Raw genomic sequence first — 15978 nt, 5'->3', positions numbered from 1 at the left:
ACCATCAACCGACCCACCAAGTTGGTTATCAACCACCAGCCAACCCATGTAAATTGGATGTAGAAATGAACAACGCATCGTTGTGCTCACCACGTGGCCCCTCGAGATTGTCGTCGCTAAATGCGATCTCCGAGTTTGGGTGGTTAACATGGTTTACATGTCCCCCTGGACGTTCTGACGTAGAGTACAATCCTCCTGCTGCCCGCATTGATGCACGACTCGCGCTGGGGTGTCACCAATCGAGGGTCCTCCTGAAATGACTGCGATTATTCCTTGAGTCGGAAGATTATCATCCTCACGATCTTTCCGAGGATTGTGACGTTCTCCTTTCTGTTGGAAATGTGGTTTAATTTTCAATTTCGAGTGTCGTGGGGTATCCGCGAATTCGCAAAGGTGTCCGTTCTTATTCAGTATCTCGATTTCTTGCTTATGTTGGAAGCATTCGTCGGTAGTGTGGCCCCGATCTGGATGGTATTCGCAATATTTATCTAATTTCACCTTTTCGACTTTTCTTTCATCTCTCGGAGGGGTTGGATTATACCTTTCTGTTCCACCACCATCCACACTTCCATGAGTTTTGCTTTTAGGGGAGTGAACTTTGGGTATGTAGGGGCGTGGTTCGAGCGTCCTTCTTCTTTCCTTATTGTCTCATGGCGTTCTTCTTCGCGTTTCCTCTTCACAGGGAGCCCCATCTCCACGGCCTCTTCTACCCGGATATATTTCTCGGCTCGGTTCAGAATTTCGGCCAGGGTTTGTGAGGGTCGGCCTGCAATGGATTCTTGTAAGCGAACATGCTTCGAATTATGATGCAGTATGTCGGCTAGGAGGTCCTGGTTAACATTCGGCACCTCGTTGGCAGCTTTGACGAACCGTTGTACATTATCTCTTAGGGATTCTCCTTCGCGTTGTTTGACTTTGAAGAGGTATGATCCAGTTTTGGCGTATCTCTTGTTGATGGAATATTGGCTAAGGAACCGTTCTCATAGTTGGTTCAGATCATCCAGGGGTCCTCCAGGCAGACCGTTGAACCAAGTTTGTGCTTGATCAGTCAATGTAGTTTGGAAAATTTTACAGTAGGTGGCGTCGCTGAGGCCATAAAGGTCAATCTTAGCGAATAAATTGTTTAAGTGACTCCAGGGATCTCCGGTTCCATCGAATTGGGGTAGATTGGGGATCCTAAATCTGAGCGGTAAAACTTCTTCCATAATGACCGAAATAAAGGGGCTTATTCAGGCAAGGAACGTTCCAAAGCGAACGGCTGTTGATCTCGAAGTTTCTCGCTGTGGGCTTCTTGAATTACGATAATTAAAGTTCTCGTGATGCCTTCTCATCTCTTCAGGTTGATAATATCTACTTCCATGTTCGTCTCGAGGGGATTTGCCACGTCGCAAGGAACGTCCGCGGTGTCTATTGTCTCGGGGCTCATGGCGTGGGACACTCGGCCGAGAAGACCCACGTCTCTCTCGGCGGCTTCGCGCCGCTCTCTTCCTTGAAGGAGCCTATTGTCTCAGAAGGCGTGGTGATCGACCACATGCTTTCCTTCGAGGGGCCTGGTCCTAGGCTGAGCTATGCTGAAGCGACTTAGGCTGAGCGTATCTTCGGGGAGCTCATTCTGAAGAAAGGCTTCGGTCGCTGAGTGAGACTCTTTCCTCAGAGTCGTGTAGCTCCACGATTGGCGGGGTCACATGGACATGAGCGGGATCCGTACGGTTTATTGATAGAGTCGTCCCTTCAAAATCACTAACGCCTTGAGCGTTGATGTATTGAGCTATCACGTCCGCTGCCGCCCAAGCCGCTGCTTTGGCCGCGGTCTCATCCAACATGGCTTGCAATTCTTCTGCCGTCATCTGAATGATTGGCGCTGAAGATTCCACAAGGTTGGTCGCTCCCGCCATTCTCTTCCTTCGAGGCGGATCCGGGATCCCACCGGCTCCTTGATGAGGCGGATTGAGACTACCTTGACCACTTCATTTCGTGTCACGTGATCGAGTTTGCATTCCCACAGACGATGCCAGAATGATGCTGCTCAAATAAGAATTGGACAACGCAACAGTTTTTGAGCCCGCAATGATAGAGAATGTCGAAGGTCACTGCCACGCGTCTCGTGGTAGTCAATGAATCTTCCCTTTAATCCTACAAAATAATTGAAAACACTAGATAACACACCGGGTTTGGCCCGACGATTATCCTCTGGCGCTCAAGTCAGAAGTTATAATAATATAAGCAAACAATAAAAATTAATTGCCAAACTAGTGTGTACCTTGTTATGTGAAATGAAACACATATTTATAGGTGAATGAATAGGTAGAAATTTTGTAGAAAATCGAAGTGGGACAATGTGTTGTCATGTAAAGATAAAAAGTATGCTAATTGAGTTTTCATAAACAATAAAATTAATTAAGGCCGTCTGGGCATAATCCTAATTAGGCTTTTGGGCCTAATTCTAATTAGGCACATCATTAAGCCCCCCACTTCCAAGTTGGTTCACGGGCCTCTGGGCCTACTTGGAAGTAATATATATGTTAGAGTAGGTGACTAAAGAGCCAACTAATTGTTGTGTTTTTCTCACGCTACTCATAAATAATTTATTTCGTATTAATGATAAATACCCCCTTTGGCACTCCATATCTTTGTCCCTTGCATAAGCATAGATATAGTCCTTACAGTTACTTAATTACTATAAATAGATCTATTAGAATCGTGATATTATTGTGATATTTATGCGAGCATTCGTTTGTTAGAAACGAGCCGAGAAAGAGAGTGGACTTAAGCTGTTGGGCCTAGCCCAACTTAAGGCCTGTTAGGGTTTTCACAAGGAGCATATAAATAGGATTTATATGTCTTGTGAAAGACACAACAAAAAACACACAAAAAAAAAATCACACATAACAAGCTTGAAACCCTAGCCTCTCTCCCTCCATCAGTCGTCCACCATGCAGCCGAAACCCTACCTCCGCCACCAGCCGCCGCACCGCAGCTAGTCGCCGCCGCATCTTCATGCTTCAAGGTAAAATATCGTTTTCCCTAATTAATATATATACATTAATTAATTTATATTAATTGAGATTAATGTATGTTAATTGATTATTGAATTGCATGAATCTATATGTTCGATTATGTGTTTATTTGAATTATTCGTTGATCATGTTTATTATTTGATTTAATTTCGTGAGCATGCTATGATGATTTAATTTATGTTATTTAAATTAATAATATATGCGAGCATGTTTGTCGGTGATTGGAAGTGAAAAGGTATGCAATTAATTGTAATTATTGTGCACGTGCTTGTTTATATAAATAAAATAAAATTTTTGTTTTCCGCTGCGTACACGTGCCTGATCCCTAACAGTGGTATCAGAGCTACGGTTGCGCAATTAATTTCTTACGTGTTTATTGCTTTCGATTGCATGTGAATAATTTATTGAATTGCTGAGATTGGAATTGGGTTTAATTTTAATATGATTTTAAAATTGGATTTGATCGATTTTAATATGATTTTAATTTTAATATGATTTTAATTTTAATATGATTTTGTTTTAAGTAGTCATATCGATTCTTCATTTGTCTTTGACAAACAACAAAGTTATGATTTTTCTTCAAAGTATTCATAATTGTGGTCCAAGATTCTGACTTCAGACTACCTCCTTCTCTACCATTTAGAGCAACTTCTTGGATACACGCTTCGAGAAAACATTTATCTACTTCACTGTTATTCCATCTGACCCTATTATTTTCATCCGATTCCTCCATTCCTATATTCATGAATATTTATTTGTCAAAGAAATTTATTATCTTTCTCTGATGCATCTGTTGAATTTGAATGCCTATCAAAGTCCACTCATCTGTTGAGACAGACTACATGTTACGACATTAGGTGACGTAACAGAATTGTTGTGTTGTCACAGTAATAAATCTACGAAAAGCAGAATAAAGAACACAACAATTTAATGTGGTTCGGATACAAACGTACCCTACATCCACGAGGACTTGCAAAACTAGTTCAGATTTATGTGTACATTAATAGGACTTAATAAAACACTAAAGACTCCCTCTTTATGTGATACGCCGTTCTTGCACACGACTCGAACTTGTTGATAATCAAAGCAATTCCTCCTCCGCACTCTTGGACTTCCTCCAATGTTGAACTCCCTTCAAACGGCGGATCGACCTCTCCCGAGATCTTTTAAGCACTTCTCCCGAAACGCCGATCTTCTTTATGGCCTGGTAGAAGAAACCTGTTCTGTTGCCACACCTGCCGTGCAGACAGGGCTGCAGCACGGGCTGCACCCTTCAAAGCCTTTATGCTGGGATTTTTCTTATTAAAGCTCCATCGGACTCATATGAGGTTGAGGGCCTTATATAGGCACGAAATCCACCACCCTAAACCTAACTTGGGCCCTAAGAAATCGATTAACTAGGTAATAGAATCCTAGTCGATTTCTACTTCTATTCTAGATAAGTACAAAAGATACCTAACTAGAATATAATACATGGAAATAAATCTAAGTCCTAATAACAATATTACAAAAATAGGACTCTAATTAATTCCAAAATAAACATGGAAAACAAATCTTTGCCAATCTTTAATTTCCACGTATGGCGGATTTCTTCAATCTTCACAAATAGAAATCTCGTGCCAACAATCTCCCCCTTTGGCATAGATTGGTTAGAATCCATGTTTAACAAGAACTCCCCCTGCAGATGAGATTTACTCCCCCTGCAACAGAGATGCCACTTTTCTTCACCCGTCTTGGTCTTCTATCAGAGTGTCCCATCACTGGGCACGTTACAACGCAGCGGAATTGGGTGAATGCCGTGACAGACTTCCGTCTCAACCTTCCTTGTGAGCACACGTCATCCAATAAGCAAAGCAAACAAATCAAAACCCAAAATCAGACACTAAGTATATCTAGTGACCCGCTCTGATGCCAATTGTTGAATTTGAATGCCTATCAAAGTCCACTCATCTGTTGAGACAGACTACATGTTACGACATTAGGTGACGTAACAGAATTGTTGTGTTGTCACAGTAATAAATCTACGAAAAGCAGAATAAAGAACACAACAATTTAATGTGGTTCGGATACAAACGTACCCTACATCCACGAGGACTTGCAAAACTAGTTCAGATTTATGTGTACATTAATAGGACTTAATAAAACACTAAAGACTCCCTCTTTATGTGATACGCCGTTCTTGCACACGACTCGAACTTGTTGATAATCAAAGCAATTCCTCCTCCGCACTCTTGGACTTCCTCCAATGTTGAACTCCCTTCAAACGGCGGATCGACCTCTCCCGAGATCTTTTAAGCACTTCTCCCGAAACGCCGATCTTCTTTATGGCCTGGTAGAAGAAACCTGTTCTGTTGCCACACCTGCCGTGCAGACAGGGCTGCAGCACGGGCTGCACCCTTCAAAGCCTTTATGCTGGGATTTTTCTTATTAAAGCTCCATCGGACTCATATGAGGTTGAGGGCCTTATATAGGCACGAAATCCACCACCCTAAACCTAACTTGGGCCCTAAGAAATCGATTAACTAGGTAATAGAATCCTAGTCGATTTCTACTTCTATTCTAGATAAGTACAAAAGATACCTAACTAGAATATAATACATGGAAATAAATCTAAGTCCTAATAACAATATTACAAAAATAGGACTCTAATTAATTCCAAAATAAACATGGAAAACAAATCTTTGCCAATCTTTAATTTCCACGTATGGCGGATTTCTTCAATCTTCACAAATAGAAATCTCGTGCCAACAGCATCTACCAAAAAGAAGATTGTAGATAAGGGATTAAAGTAAAATATTAAATGCATATACATAATACATGTATATATTCACGTACAGTTTACATTTTATATTTATATCATACAATTTATATTTATATTTGTATCATACAGTTTATATCGTAGAGTTTATATCACAGTTTATATTTAAATGGTGATGCTAACATCAACAATTAAATTTGAACATTGCAGGTGTATGTATATACACACAGTTTATATAATGCATAAACAATTAAAAAAAATCACAATTAACGTAATATAAAAGTGTCTCACAAAAAAGAATATCACATAATTTGGTGGTAATTATTCTTAAAAGTTATATTTGCTCTGCCATATTGCTTCATATGTAAATTTAGAAAAAGTTGATTATGAAGGGTCCTAAGTACAAACTCATCACATGAAAGAATGGTGTCTGCTCATTAAGGAATTAATGGTGTCTAATCTATTAGGAAATTGATAAGAACAATTGAATATTTCAGTAATATTACAGTTTAGACCACAACAATTTACAAGAACAATATAAGCTTACACCTTTATGATTTTAAGTTTAAAAAAAGCCCTCCCTATCTCTCTCTCCCCTCTGTCCTAGCAGTCTCATTCTGACGAAGCATGTCATGTACAGACAAACTATAATGGTTAAATCAAGAAAAGGAATTCCCTGGTAAGCGCCCGTCGGAAAGATACAATCGTTAATCACAAAATTAAAACATACAATCATTATCTAGCTTAAAAAGGCAAAAAGAAAACAAATTAGAGGGATACAAAAACCAATAAATTTTCATCGTTATGTTATTACTATTTATTTTTCCATCTCCTCGGTTATTCGATTGATTTGATTCTATATTACCAAACATAACATCACATCCCTGCTCAATTATATATTGATTTATGTATAATTATAAATTGCAGATGGAATAATAGAAAATTCAACAAAAGAAGATGAAACTATAACAAAGATTAAGAATTTGTCAAAACCGGAAAAGAAAACTTACTCGGGAATTTGAAGAACTGTCTTGCAGAGTCTGCTATGGATTTCAATGATGTGTGAGCAGTGGTGATGGAAAGACTCGTAGAAAGATATATATTTTATGATGGTAGGGTAGGAATTTACAAGGTTATTTATGGGTAAAATAAATAAAAAAATATTCATAACTAGGTCTGACCGAATAAGCGTGAGAATTGCGGCTGAATCGGTAAGCAATAAATCTTTCAGTTAAGATATCCCCTCCAAACACGCTAAATAGCATTATACTGACCGAATCAGCGGAAATCACTCATTAAGAGGCCAATAAGAGGTAATCAAACGGGCCCTTAAAGACCCATTGTTGTTTATTTATATTATCTTTGTCAAATTGCATATTTGCCCTTGAAAATCTTACTTTAGCGTGGTTTGTAACAGGAGTAACTCATGAACTAAATCTTACTTTAGCGTGGTTCTTATTCATTTATTCTTAATGGGGGCTCGTTTGGACTGGTTAATCCGGAGAGAGGGCTTCGTCAAGGTGACCCATTATCACCGTATTTATTTCTTTTTTGCGCTGAAGCTCTATGCTCTTTGCTTAATCAAGAGGAATCAAAGGAGAATATTGTGGGGTTATCGGTGTGCAATGGAGCACCAAAAATATCGCATCTTATGTTCGCAGATGATACTATTATTTTTTGTAATGCTAACGCACATTCTGCCTTGAGCATTAAAAATATTCTTTCTGATTATGAGAGTGCTTCGGGCCAAATGATTAACTATCAAAAATCAAGTATCGTCTTTAGTAAAAAAACGAAGAGTGAATCCATTGAGGCGGTTCAATCGGTTCTCTCCATGACTATTGTGGATCGTCATGAGCGTTATTTGGGTCTTCCGTCAGTTATCGGCAAATCCAAAAGGTCAGTTTTTTTAAATATTCGGGACAATATTTGCCAAAGATTAAAAGGATGGAAAGAGAAGTGGTTGTCCAAAGGGGGAAAAGAAATTCTGCTTAAAGCTGTGGCTCTGACGATTCCTTCTTATGCAATGGGGTGTTTTAAACTCCCCTCGTATTTTCATAAGGAGATCGAACAACTTATGGCCCAATTTTGGTGGAAAGATACAAAGGGGCGGGGCCTTCATTGGGTAAAATGGAGAGAATTATGTAAAAGCAAGCAGTCCGGGGGTTTGGGATTTCGAGACCTCGAAGCTTTTAACATGGCTCTTTTGTCTAAACAATTGTGGAGATTATTAGAGACACCATCGAGCCTAATAAGCAGAATATTGAAGGCTCGGTATTATCCAAATTCGAATGTACTTGAGGCCAAACTTGGGTCTAATCCGTCCTATACATGGAGAAGTATTCTAGCCTCGAAATATATCATTGATTCTGGTCTACGATGGCGAGTGGGTAACGGAAAATCTATTTCCGTTTGGAGGGACAAGTGGTTGCCGAGAGAATTCACGTTCAAACCAATTACACATAGAGGTGTTCTCCCATTGAACATGCGGGTTTGTGATTTGGTTTTAGAGAATCAATGGAATACTCAGCTCCTTAAAGAGCACTTTGTTGAAGAGGACTGGAAGAAAATTTTGTCTATTCCACTTGGGAGGGACGAAAATGAAGATGTATTAGTTTGGCATTATAACAAAAATGGACGATTTTCGGTTCGTAGTGCATACCATATTGCATATCGAGAAGAGGAGACGAACCGAAATCCAGCATCTAGTAGCTCTTCCGGAAACGATGGTTGTAGCTGGAAGTGGCTTTGGGAAATGCAGCTCCCTACTAAAATCAAGATTTTTGCATGGCGTGCATGCAATAACCTGCTTCCTACAAAAGATAACTTAAGGAAACGAAAAATTATGTCGGATGACTTGTGTGCGACGTGTACTACAGTTGGTGAAGATTTATCCCATTGCTTGGCTTTTTGCTCCTTCTCGAGACAAGTTTGGGCGTTAAGTAACATCCCGATGAAGGTGCATAATTGGGTAGGTACAACGGTGAAGGAATGGATTCTTTATATGAGGAGGTCGACGGATGACGGTCAATTCCGCAATTGCATCTTGATTTGTTGGGCGTTATGGTCGTTTCGAAATAAAAAACTTCATGAAGTAGTGGTAGTGGAAGCAATGGAAGTTGTTACTTTCGTTCGGCATTACGTTGAGATGTTGAATAATCCTGTTGCAAGAGTCCTTAATGTGACTAGATCCAATCCGATTCCCAAATGGAGATGCCCTGAGCCGGAAGTGATTAAGCTGAATTTTGATGCATCAGTTAACGTTGCGCTTGGAAGTGTGGGTATCGGAATAATGGCGAGGTCTCATACGGGAGAATGCGTAGGTTGGTCGTCACATTTCCTGTTGCAAAGTCTTGATCCAACGTCGGCGGAAGCTAAGGCTGCATATTATGCGATGATCTTTGCACGAGAGAAAGGTTGGCGGAAAATTATTGTTGAAGGTGACTCAAGTACTGTAATATCATCGATTAATGGCGCCACAGAAGATCGATCAATGCATGGGGCTATCATTGCAGATATTCTTGTTGCTAAGGGCTGGTTTGATGGGTTCTCTGCTAGGCATATTAATAGAAAAGGGAATCAAGTTGCACATGAAGTAGCTCGACTTTCACTTAAGGGTCCAAATCTTTTGCCGAATCTCCCTTTGGTGATTCAAAATATTGTAAACTTTGAAGCTGAAGATTAATATAGTCCAATGTTTTATCTCAAAAAAAAAAAAAAAAAAACTCATGAACTAAATTGATGGCCTTATAAATTGGAATTTTTTTAGATGATTAGAGATAAGTTAAATTGGATTTATTAAATATAACGAAACCTAGCGTATAGCAATTATTTTAATCCATGGACAAATTAAGTAATAAAGGCATGTTATTTTGGGTAGATTAGATTAATGAAAAATTAATAGTTTTATTGTAATTTCAATTTGTGCTAAGTTGAAATTCCCTAGAATATTTTATTAGTAATCTTCGTTTTTGCATGAATTTGAAACAATTTCTTTTTGATATTATATTATTGTTCTACAACTATTCTTTCAGTGAAATTTAGAGCATGAAAAATATAAAACTTAAGAACAGAATTAAATAATTATTGGATTCTTTAGGTTACATATAGATATCAAAAGGTGTTACAACTGTAAAATTTCTTAATTTGTAAACTTCAATTATAAATTCTGTTGTTATATATTAAATGACCTATAGCTTTGTATTATGGGGTTATATGAGATAACCCCCTCATACAGTTTTTTCAGAGGCATAAATCCATATTTTTATTTATTATTAGGGATAACCCCTTATTAAGATTAATACCTCATTTACCCTTATTATATTCATAAAAATATAATTAAATTATTATTGCTAAAATAACTCCCCTAAAGTAACTCCCCTTAAATCTCTCGCCAACTCCCCCTAATCTCTTTCACAATGCAAATCACGTGTTTCGGTTTTTCTTTTGATTCTTTATACAATATTTTTGTAATTTCCATTTAAAAAATATAATTCTTTTTTTTCAATTTTCATTTTTTTAATTGGGTTTTTACCGCAAGTTTAACAAAAAATTGAAATCCACTACATACTTATTGAAAACCACTATAAATTCATCTTTTACAATTTTTTTGTAATTTGAATTTAAAAAATATTTTTCTTTTTCAATTTTCATTTTTTTTAATTGATTTTTTTTTACCGCAAGTTTAACAAAAAAATGAAATCCACTACATACTCATTGAAAACCACTATAAATTAATCGAGAACAACTATTCGATTAACGTAGAAATCAATATGAAATTATCGTAATCAACTTTATTATTAATATAATGCACTACAAACGTATCGAAATCGAATAAAAAGTTACATAATCCACTACGAATTAACGTAATCTATTACAAAATTATCAAAATCCACTACAAAGTTATCAAAATCCACTTTATAGGTTAAAGTAATCCACTACAAAATTAACGTAATATATGGATTGAAATCCACTACATACTCATTGAAAACCACTATAAATTCAGCGAAAACCACTATTTGATTAACGTAGAAATCAGTATGAAATTATCGTAATCAACTTTCATAATAAATATAGTGCACTACAAACGTATCGAAATCGAATATAAATTTACATAATCCACTACGAATTAACGTAATTCATTACAAAATTATCAAAATCCACTACAAAGTTATCAAAATCCACTTTATAGGTTAAAGTAATTCACTACAAAATTAACGTAATATATAGATTGAAATCCACTAAATACTCATTGAAAACCACTATAAATTCATCGAAAACCACTATTCGATTAACGTAGAAATCAGTATGAAATTGAATATAAATTTACATAATCCACTACGAATTAACATAATCCATTAGAAAATTATCAAAATCTACTACAAAGTTATCAAAATCCACTTTATAGTTTAAAGTAATCCACTACAAAATTAACGTAATATATGGTTAATCCACTAAAAAAATATCGTAGAAAAACACTTATGCATCAACAACAAACTTTTCAAAATTCACTACAAGCTTCCGAATTTATGATAGTGTTGCTCGTGGTTTTCATTAGGTTAGAGTGACCCGGTGATAAACACTACAAACTTATCATCACCCAACATCGTCTCACTTGCTGCCATCACCCGCTTGTGCAAGAACCTAAACCCAAGAAAAATAAGATAACAACGTGTCAATTTAATTCATTCACTAAAATTCGGTCTCCAAAGCAAGAATTTAAAATCCACTATAATCTCGCCAAAACCCACTACAAAAATTATCGAAATCCACTAAAATATTAACATAATCCACTACGAAATAAGTTAATCCACTAAAGAATTACAACAACAGTATAATATTTAAATAGTGACCGAAAATATGAAGGAGCCTCAAAAGTATATTGAAAATCTCATATATATAATAGTTCATTCAACAATTCAACTAGTTGTCACTTCTATTTTGTTATCCATCATATAGAATTTATTTATGGATATAAAGAAAAAATGATAGCAAATAAATAGCAGCAAGCCAACATCTTAAAACAGCAGCAAAGCAACACGAAAACAACAGCAAAACAGCAGCAAAATCAGCTGCAAATTAGGAGCCAAACAGCAGCAAAGCCAAAAGAAAACAGCAGCAAAAAAACAGCAGCAAAAACAGCAGCAAAAAACAGCAGCAAAATAGCATCCAAACAATAGCCAATTGTAGCTAAAAAATACAATAAATAAATTATAATTCTAAATTTTCAGAAAAAAAATATCCAAAATTTGAAAATATTTTTGGAAATTATGGAATTTTCGACAATATTTAGTGCTACACCTTATTAATTCGTATTGTCACCTTATTAATTCGTATTGTATTTCTTACTAAAAATTATCAAATTTCAAAACCATAACATGTTTGAAATAAGACATTATCAAATTTCAAAACCAAAACATGTTTGAAATCAGAAGAATTTATATAAAAAAAATATGAAATCATGGTATGAAAAATCAAAAAACCTAAAGCGACGAAGTATTTTCGCATACCTTATAATCAACAACCGCCGACGAGAAAGAGAACCGCGGTGAACTTATCTATTTGCCGACAAAATATAGAGGGAATGAGACAAATCTTTCTGCGTTTTGGGAAAACATATCAACTTCGTGGGTAAGCGGATCTCGTCAGCGAGTGAGAAGACGATTATCAAGATGGACAGATCTGGTAGTATGTAACGAGGGGCGGCGATGGTGGTGGGAAAAGAGAGGGGCGGCTGCCGAGGAGGAGAAGGGCGGAGATGGTGTGGTCATCCGGTAAGACGACGAGGTTGTGGAGCAAGATTATGGCGTGGTTGTGGAGAGAAGGAAGGAAGAAGACGAAGCGAGGTTGTGGGGCGTGCGTGATTGTGGAGAGAAGGAAGGGAGAAGAGGAATAAGTGAAGGGACGTGTTTCGGGGTTTGACTAGGTTAAAAAAATTGAGAAAGGGTATAACAGGTTATTAATAATATAATTTGTTTAATAAAATACAATTGGATTTATCTCAAAAAGGAGGAAAAAAAAAGGATTTAGTCTAATGATACATTGTATATGAGGGGGTTATCTCAAATAATCCCTTGTATTATTATTAATTATTACTCATTTATCCTATGTATATAATATATTCCATTGAAAAGGGCATTTTGGTCCTCACATAAAAGGGAAGAAACCTACCTTATTATTCCCACTTTTATAGATAGTATAGATAGGAAGTTGATAATTTTTCAAGTTGCAATTTTCTATATTTTACAATGATGTTCCAAAACTTCTATATAAACCCTTCTTTCAATGCATAAAACGGGACGAGTGTTTAAGTTTAATTTCCTTTTTGCAAGTCTATTGCATTGAGACTAAGTGAGTACTCTTTACACGTGAGTTGCTTGGTCACGTCGAGCGATTAATTAACTAGTAGTTTTGAGTTAGTCTGATATCGCCTGTTGAGTGATTTCTAGTCATCTATCATCGTTTCTATTTGGTTTTACATTCCGGGTTCTGGTCTGCATCATTCGAGATGTTCAATCGCGGCCAAACGTATCGTTAATCCAAGTCCTGAAAACAAAACTATGGGCGTCTGAAGTTGGTTTTACTGTTCTAGACTAGTTCATCATTCATGGTTTGAACTACTTCAGAATGAAGTGAATTCGGAATCTTCCACAAACGAAGTATTAGGGAAAAGGAAATTTAGGATCATATGTGCATATCGTTGTATGTTCTAGATTAGTTTTTATTTCACAATCATTAATCCCGCATTTATTAGCAAAACATGCGTTGAAAATACTAAAGCGTTTGAATCATCGATGGCGTGCTCCTGGGGATTAAATTTCCCCAACCATTTTGATGGTGAAATCAATTACGGTGAAATTAGGGCAAAGAGAAGCTTTTAGAAATTAGGACTTCTTAGGTGCAAGTGGAGATGGCCACTTGGGCTCTAACTAATATAACAAGCTTGGGGTAATTTTCAATTTTATAACAAAAAATAAGAATTAAAATAAATGCAGAAGTAACAAGTAAGACGCGCAATTTGAGATGCATGCACGCCTGAATTTTAAATATATGTGGTACGTATTTCTTACTTTTATTTCATGAAGACCATTTAACAATTACGTATTTTCAAGGTGTAGCTAATGCAATTAAATCATTAAATTTATTCATTGACAAAAATCGTAAGAATCACGTGCGATGCATGTGTTACTTACTTTTAAAAATAAATTTACCATACATTAGGTAAAAGTTTTCACATACAACATAGAAGCACAAAACTACTTTACTTATATAGAATAATAAAATTAATCAAGATCCAACAAAATCCAGACATAATTTAGTTTAGTATGTTTCCAGTTAACCCCATTGTTGGTTCCTCGTCGGCGAAATAAAGTATGGTGCATGATGAGAACCGGAACTCTGGTTGAAGATGTCATCAGTCGATGGAAATGTTGAGTTCAATGGTAAAAAGATAGAATTTAGCTCAAAATTAGTACCACCATTCAAATTATGATGGAGCATTGGGATGACGCCACAAGAAGAGAACGGGATTGGTTCATCGACGACGTTAGTGAGAGTATTGCTTAGGGGCAATGTTGTGAAGGTGGTGGGATTAACAGTCTGAATATCATGAATGCTAGGACGACGCCTGTCAACTGGAGTGGAGCTCGTCTGTCGTCTAAAGTACTTTTGTGCATGACTCGCAACTTGTGTTGGGGTTTTTGTGATCACATAATACCTTGAGATGCTCCTCCAATCTCCTTTCCCATACTTGTTCAATCCCATGAGAAATAATCTATGCGTGCAAGATAAAACGGTGTTCCATTATTGTGAAGACATTCTAAAATACATTTTTTTATACCAAAATCAGAATTATGATTTGAAGGTGAATTAACTACATGAAGAAAAAATGAAAGGTGAAATCAAATAGAGTAAAGGCAGTTAAACAAATTATTATATTTCTTTACCAAAAATAAATGAAAAAAATATATAATATTTAAAAAAGAATGCAAAAGTTGTTTTTTTTTTTAACAAATGGGTCTATGGACTAATATATGCATTGTGTTCATGTTATTAATTTCTAATTGTTTCAATTTTACTAGTATCATAAATTAAAGATTATGCATAATTTTAGTTATGCATAAATTTTTTATAAGGACATGCATCTCATCTACCTAGGCTTGCTTTATCGATCTTAATGGGTTAAAATTTTAATAAATGACTCAACACTTCCGTACTATCATATGACTCAAATTAAATAAGCAATTATAGATAAATTGGTGTCGATCAAATATTTATTTAAATGGAATTTTCCATAAATCTTGATTAAAAGAAAAAGTAAAGAATTTGAATGATTGAGGAAAAATATATACGTACTGATGTTCTTCTTCAGTCCATGGAACGCCTCTTCGGCGTTGTTGGCCATTTTTTGTAGATGGAGATCCCTCGTCTTTATTAATGGACTCTATTTGATCATATTTTTTGCCTTCGAGGTGATGATAAACATTATTTTGCTCGTAATCTGGAATCGGAAACTTGCCCGATTCAATCAGACCAACGTCTTCTATCAATGCTTGGTAATGGTTTTTGATATCTTCAATGGTTTTCCAAGGAACCCTTGATCCGACGTTTTCAAAGAAAGCTGGAGAAGAAGGATCAATTTCAGCCAAAGCATTCTCAAACATTTTGTTCTCTTCAAAAGTCCACCCAGCACCCTTGTCGATTTCGATCCCATGCAGTGGTGACTCCTCCAAAGGAGAATACTGAAAATCTGCAGGCCATTCCATTTTGTGTTTTGTTTTTCGATTCAATACAGACTCGTATTTATAACAAGGAAAACCAGCTTTTAAGACCAATTTACATGCTTCATAAAAGTGGAAAAATAAAGTCAATTGCTGAGGTATACCATCTTTTATTACTAAAATCTAGAATGATCCTCATAGATATTTGATTTGGCAGGATTACAAATGGTGAATCTAACTCAATAACTTATTTTTTCCCTTAATTTTTACATTTTATGGAATTATACTTCTTATGACATATGCAAGATTAACATTTTACGTAGTGGAAGTTATAGTATAAATGACATTTCATTATTATCTTATATAATCAATTATTAGAGATATTTATATTAAATGATACATTTAACTAATAGTTTAAACTTCTGGTTGAGGTGGTCATTCAAGATGATATTAAATCCAGGACAAATGAAACGTTTTAAGTTCG

At 36.2% G+C, this 15978-nt stretch overlaps 1 protein-coding gene across 1 annotated transcript; it reads right to left on the bottom strand.

The window, feature by feature from the left end:
- Nucleotides 1-13893: 13893 nt before the first annotated feature.
- Nucleotides 13894-15545, bottom strand: LOC105955741 (transcription factor DIVARICATA). The gene is made up of 2 exons (XM_088826529.1): nucleotides 15130-15545; nucleotides 13894-14548 (listed from the first exon to the last, which is right to left on the bottom strand). Exons 1-2 carry the CDS (start codon nucleotides 15537-15539, stop codon nucleotides 14110-14112), a joined length of 849 nt encoding a protein of 282 aa, XP_088682655.1. The 5' UTR covers nucleotides 15540-15545; the 3' UTR covers nucleotides 13894-14109.
- Nucleotides 15546-15978: the final 433 nt, after the last annotated feature.

This window comes from Erythranthe guttata, chromosome 12 (genome assembly GCF_056151865.1).
Source record: "Erythranthe guttata isolate IM_541 chromosome 12, IM_541, whole genome shotgun sequence".
Lineage (NCBI taxonomy): Eukaryota > Viridiplantae > Streptophyta > Magnoliopsida > Lamiales > Phrymaceae > Erythranthe > Erythranthe guttata.
This window is presented reverse-complemented; position numbering and strand designations above follow the sequence as displayed.

Bases quoted from the DNA above. Each gene is read 5' to 3' on its own strand.
- LOC105955741 (XM_088826529.1), bottom strand. From the start codon at position 15,539: ATGGAATGGCCTGCAGATTTTCAGTATTCTCCTTTGGAGGAGTCACCA. The intron at 14,549-15,129 runs GTACGTATATAT...TTGCACGCATAG, and splicing joins TGGACTGAAGAAGAACATCA to ATTATTTCTCATGGGATTGA.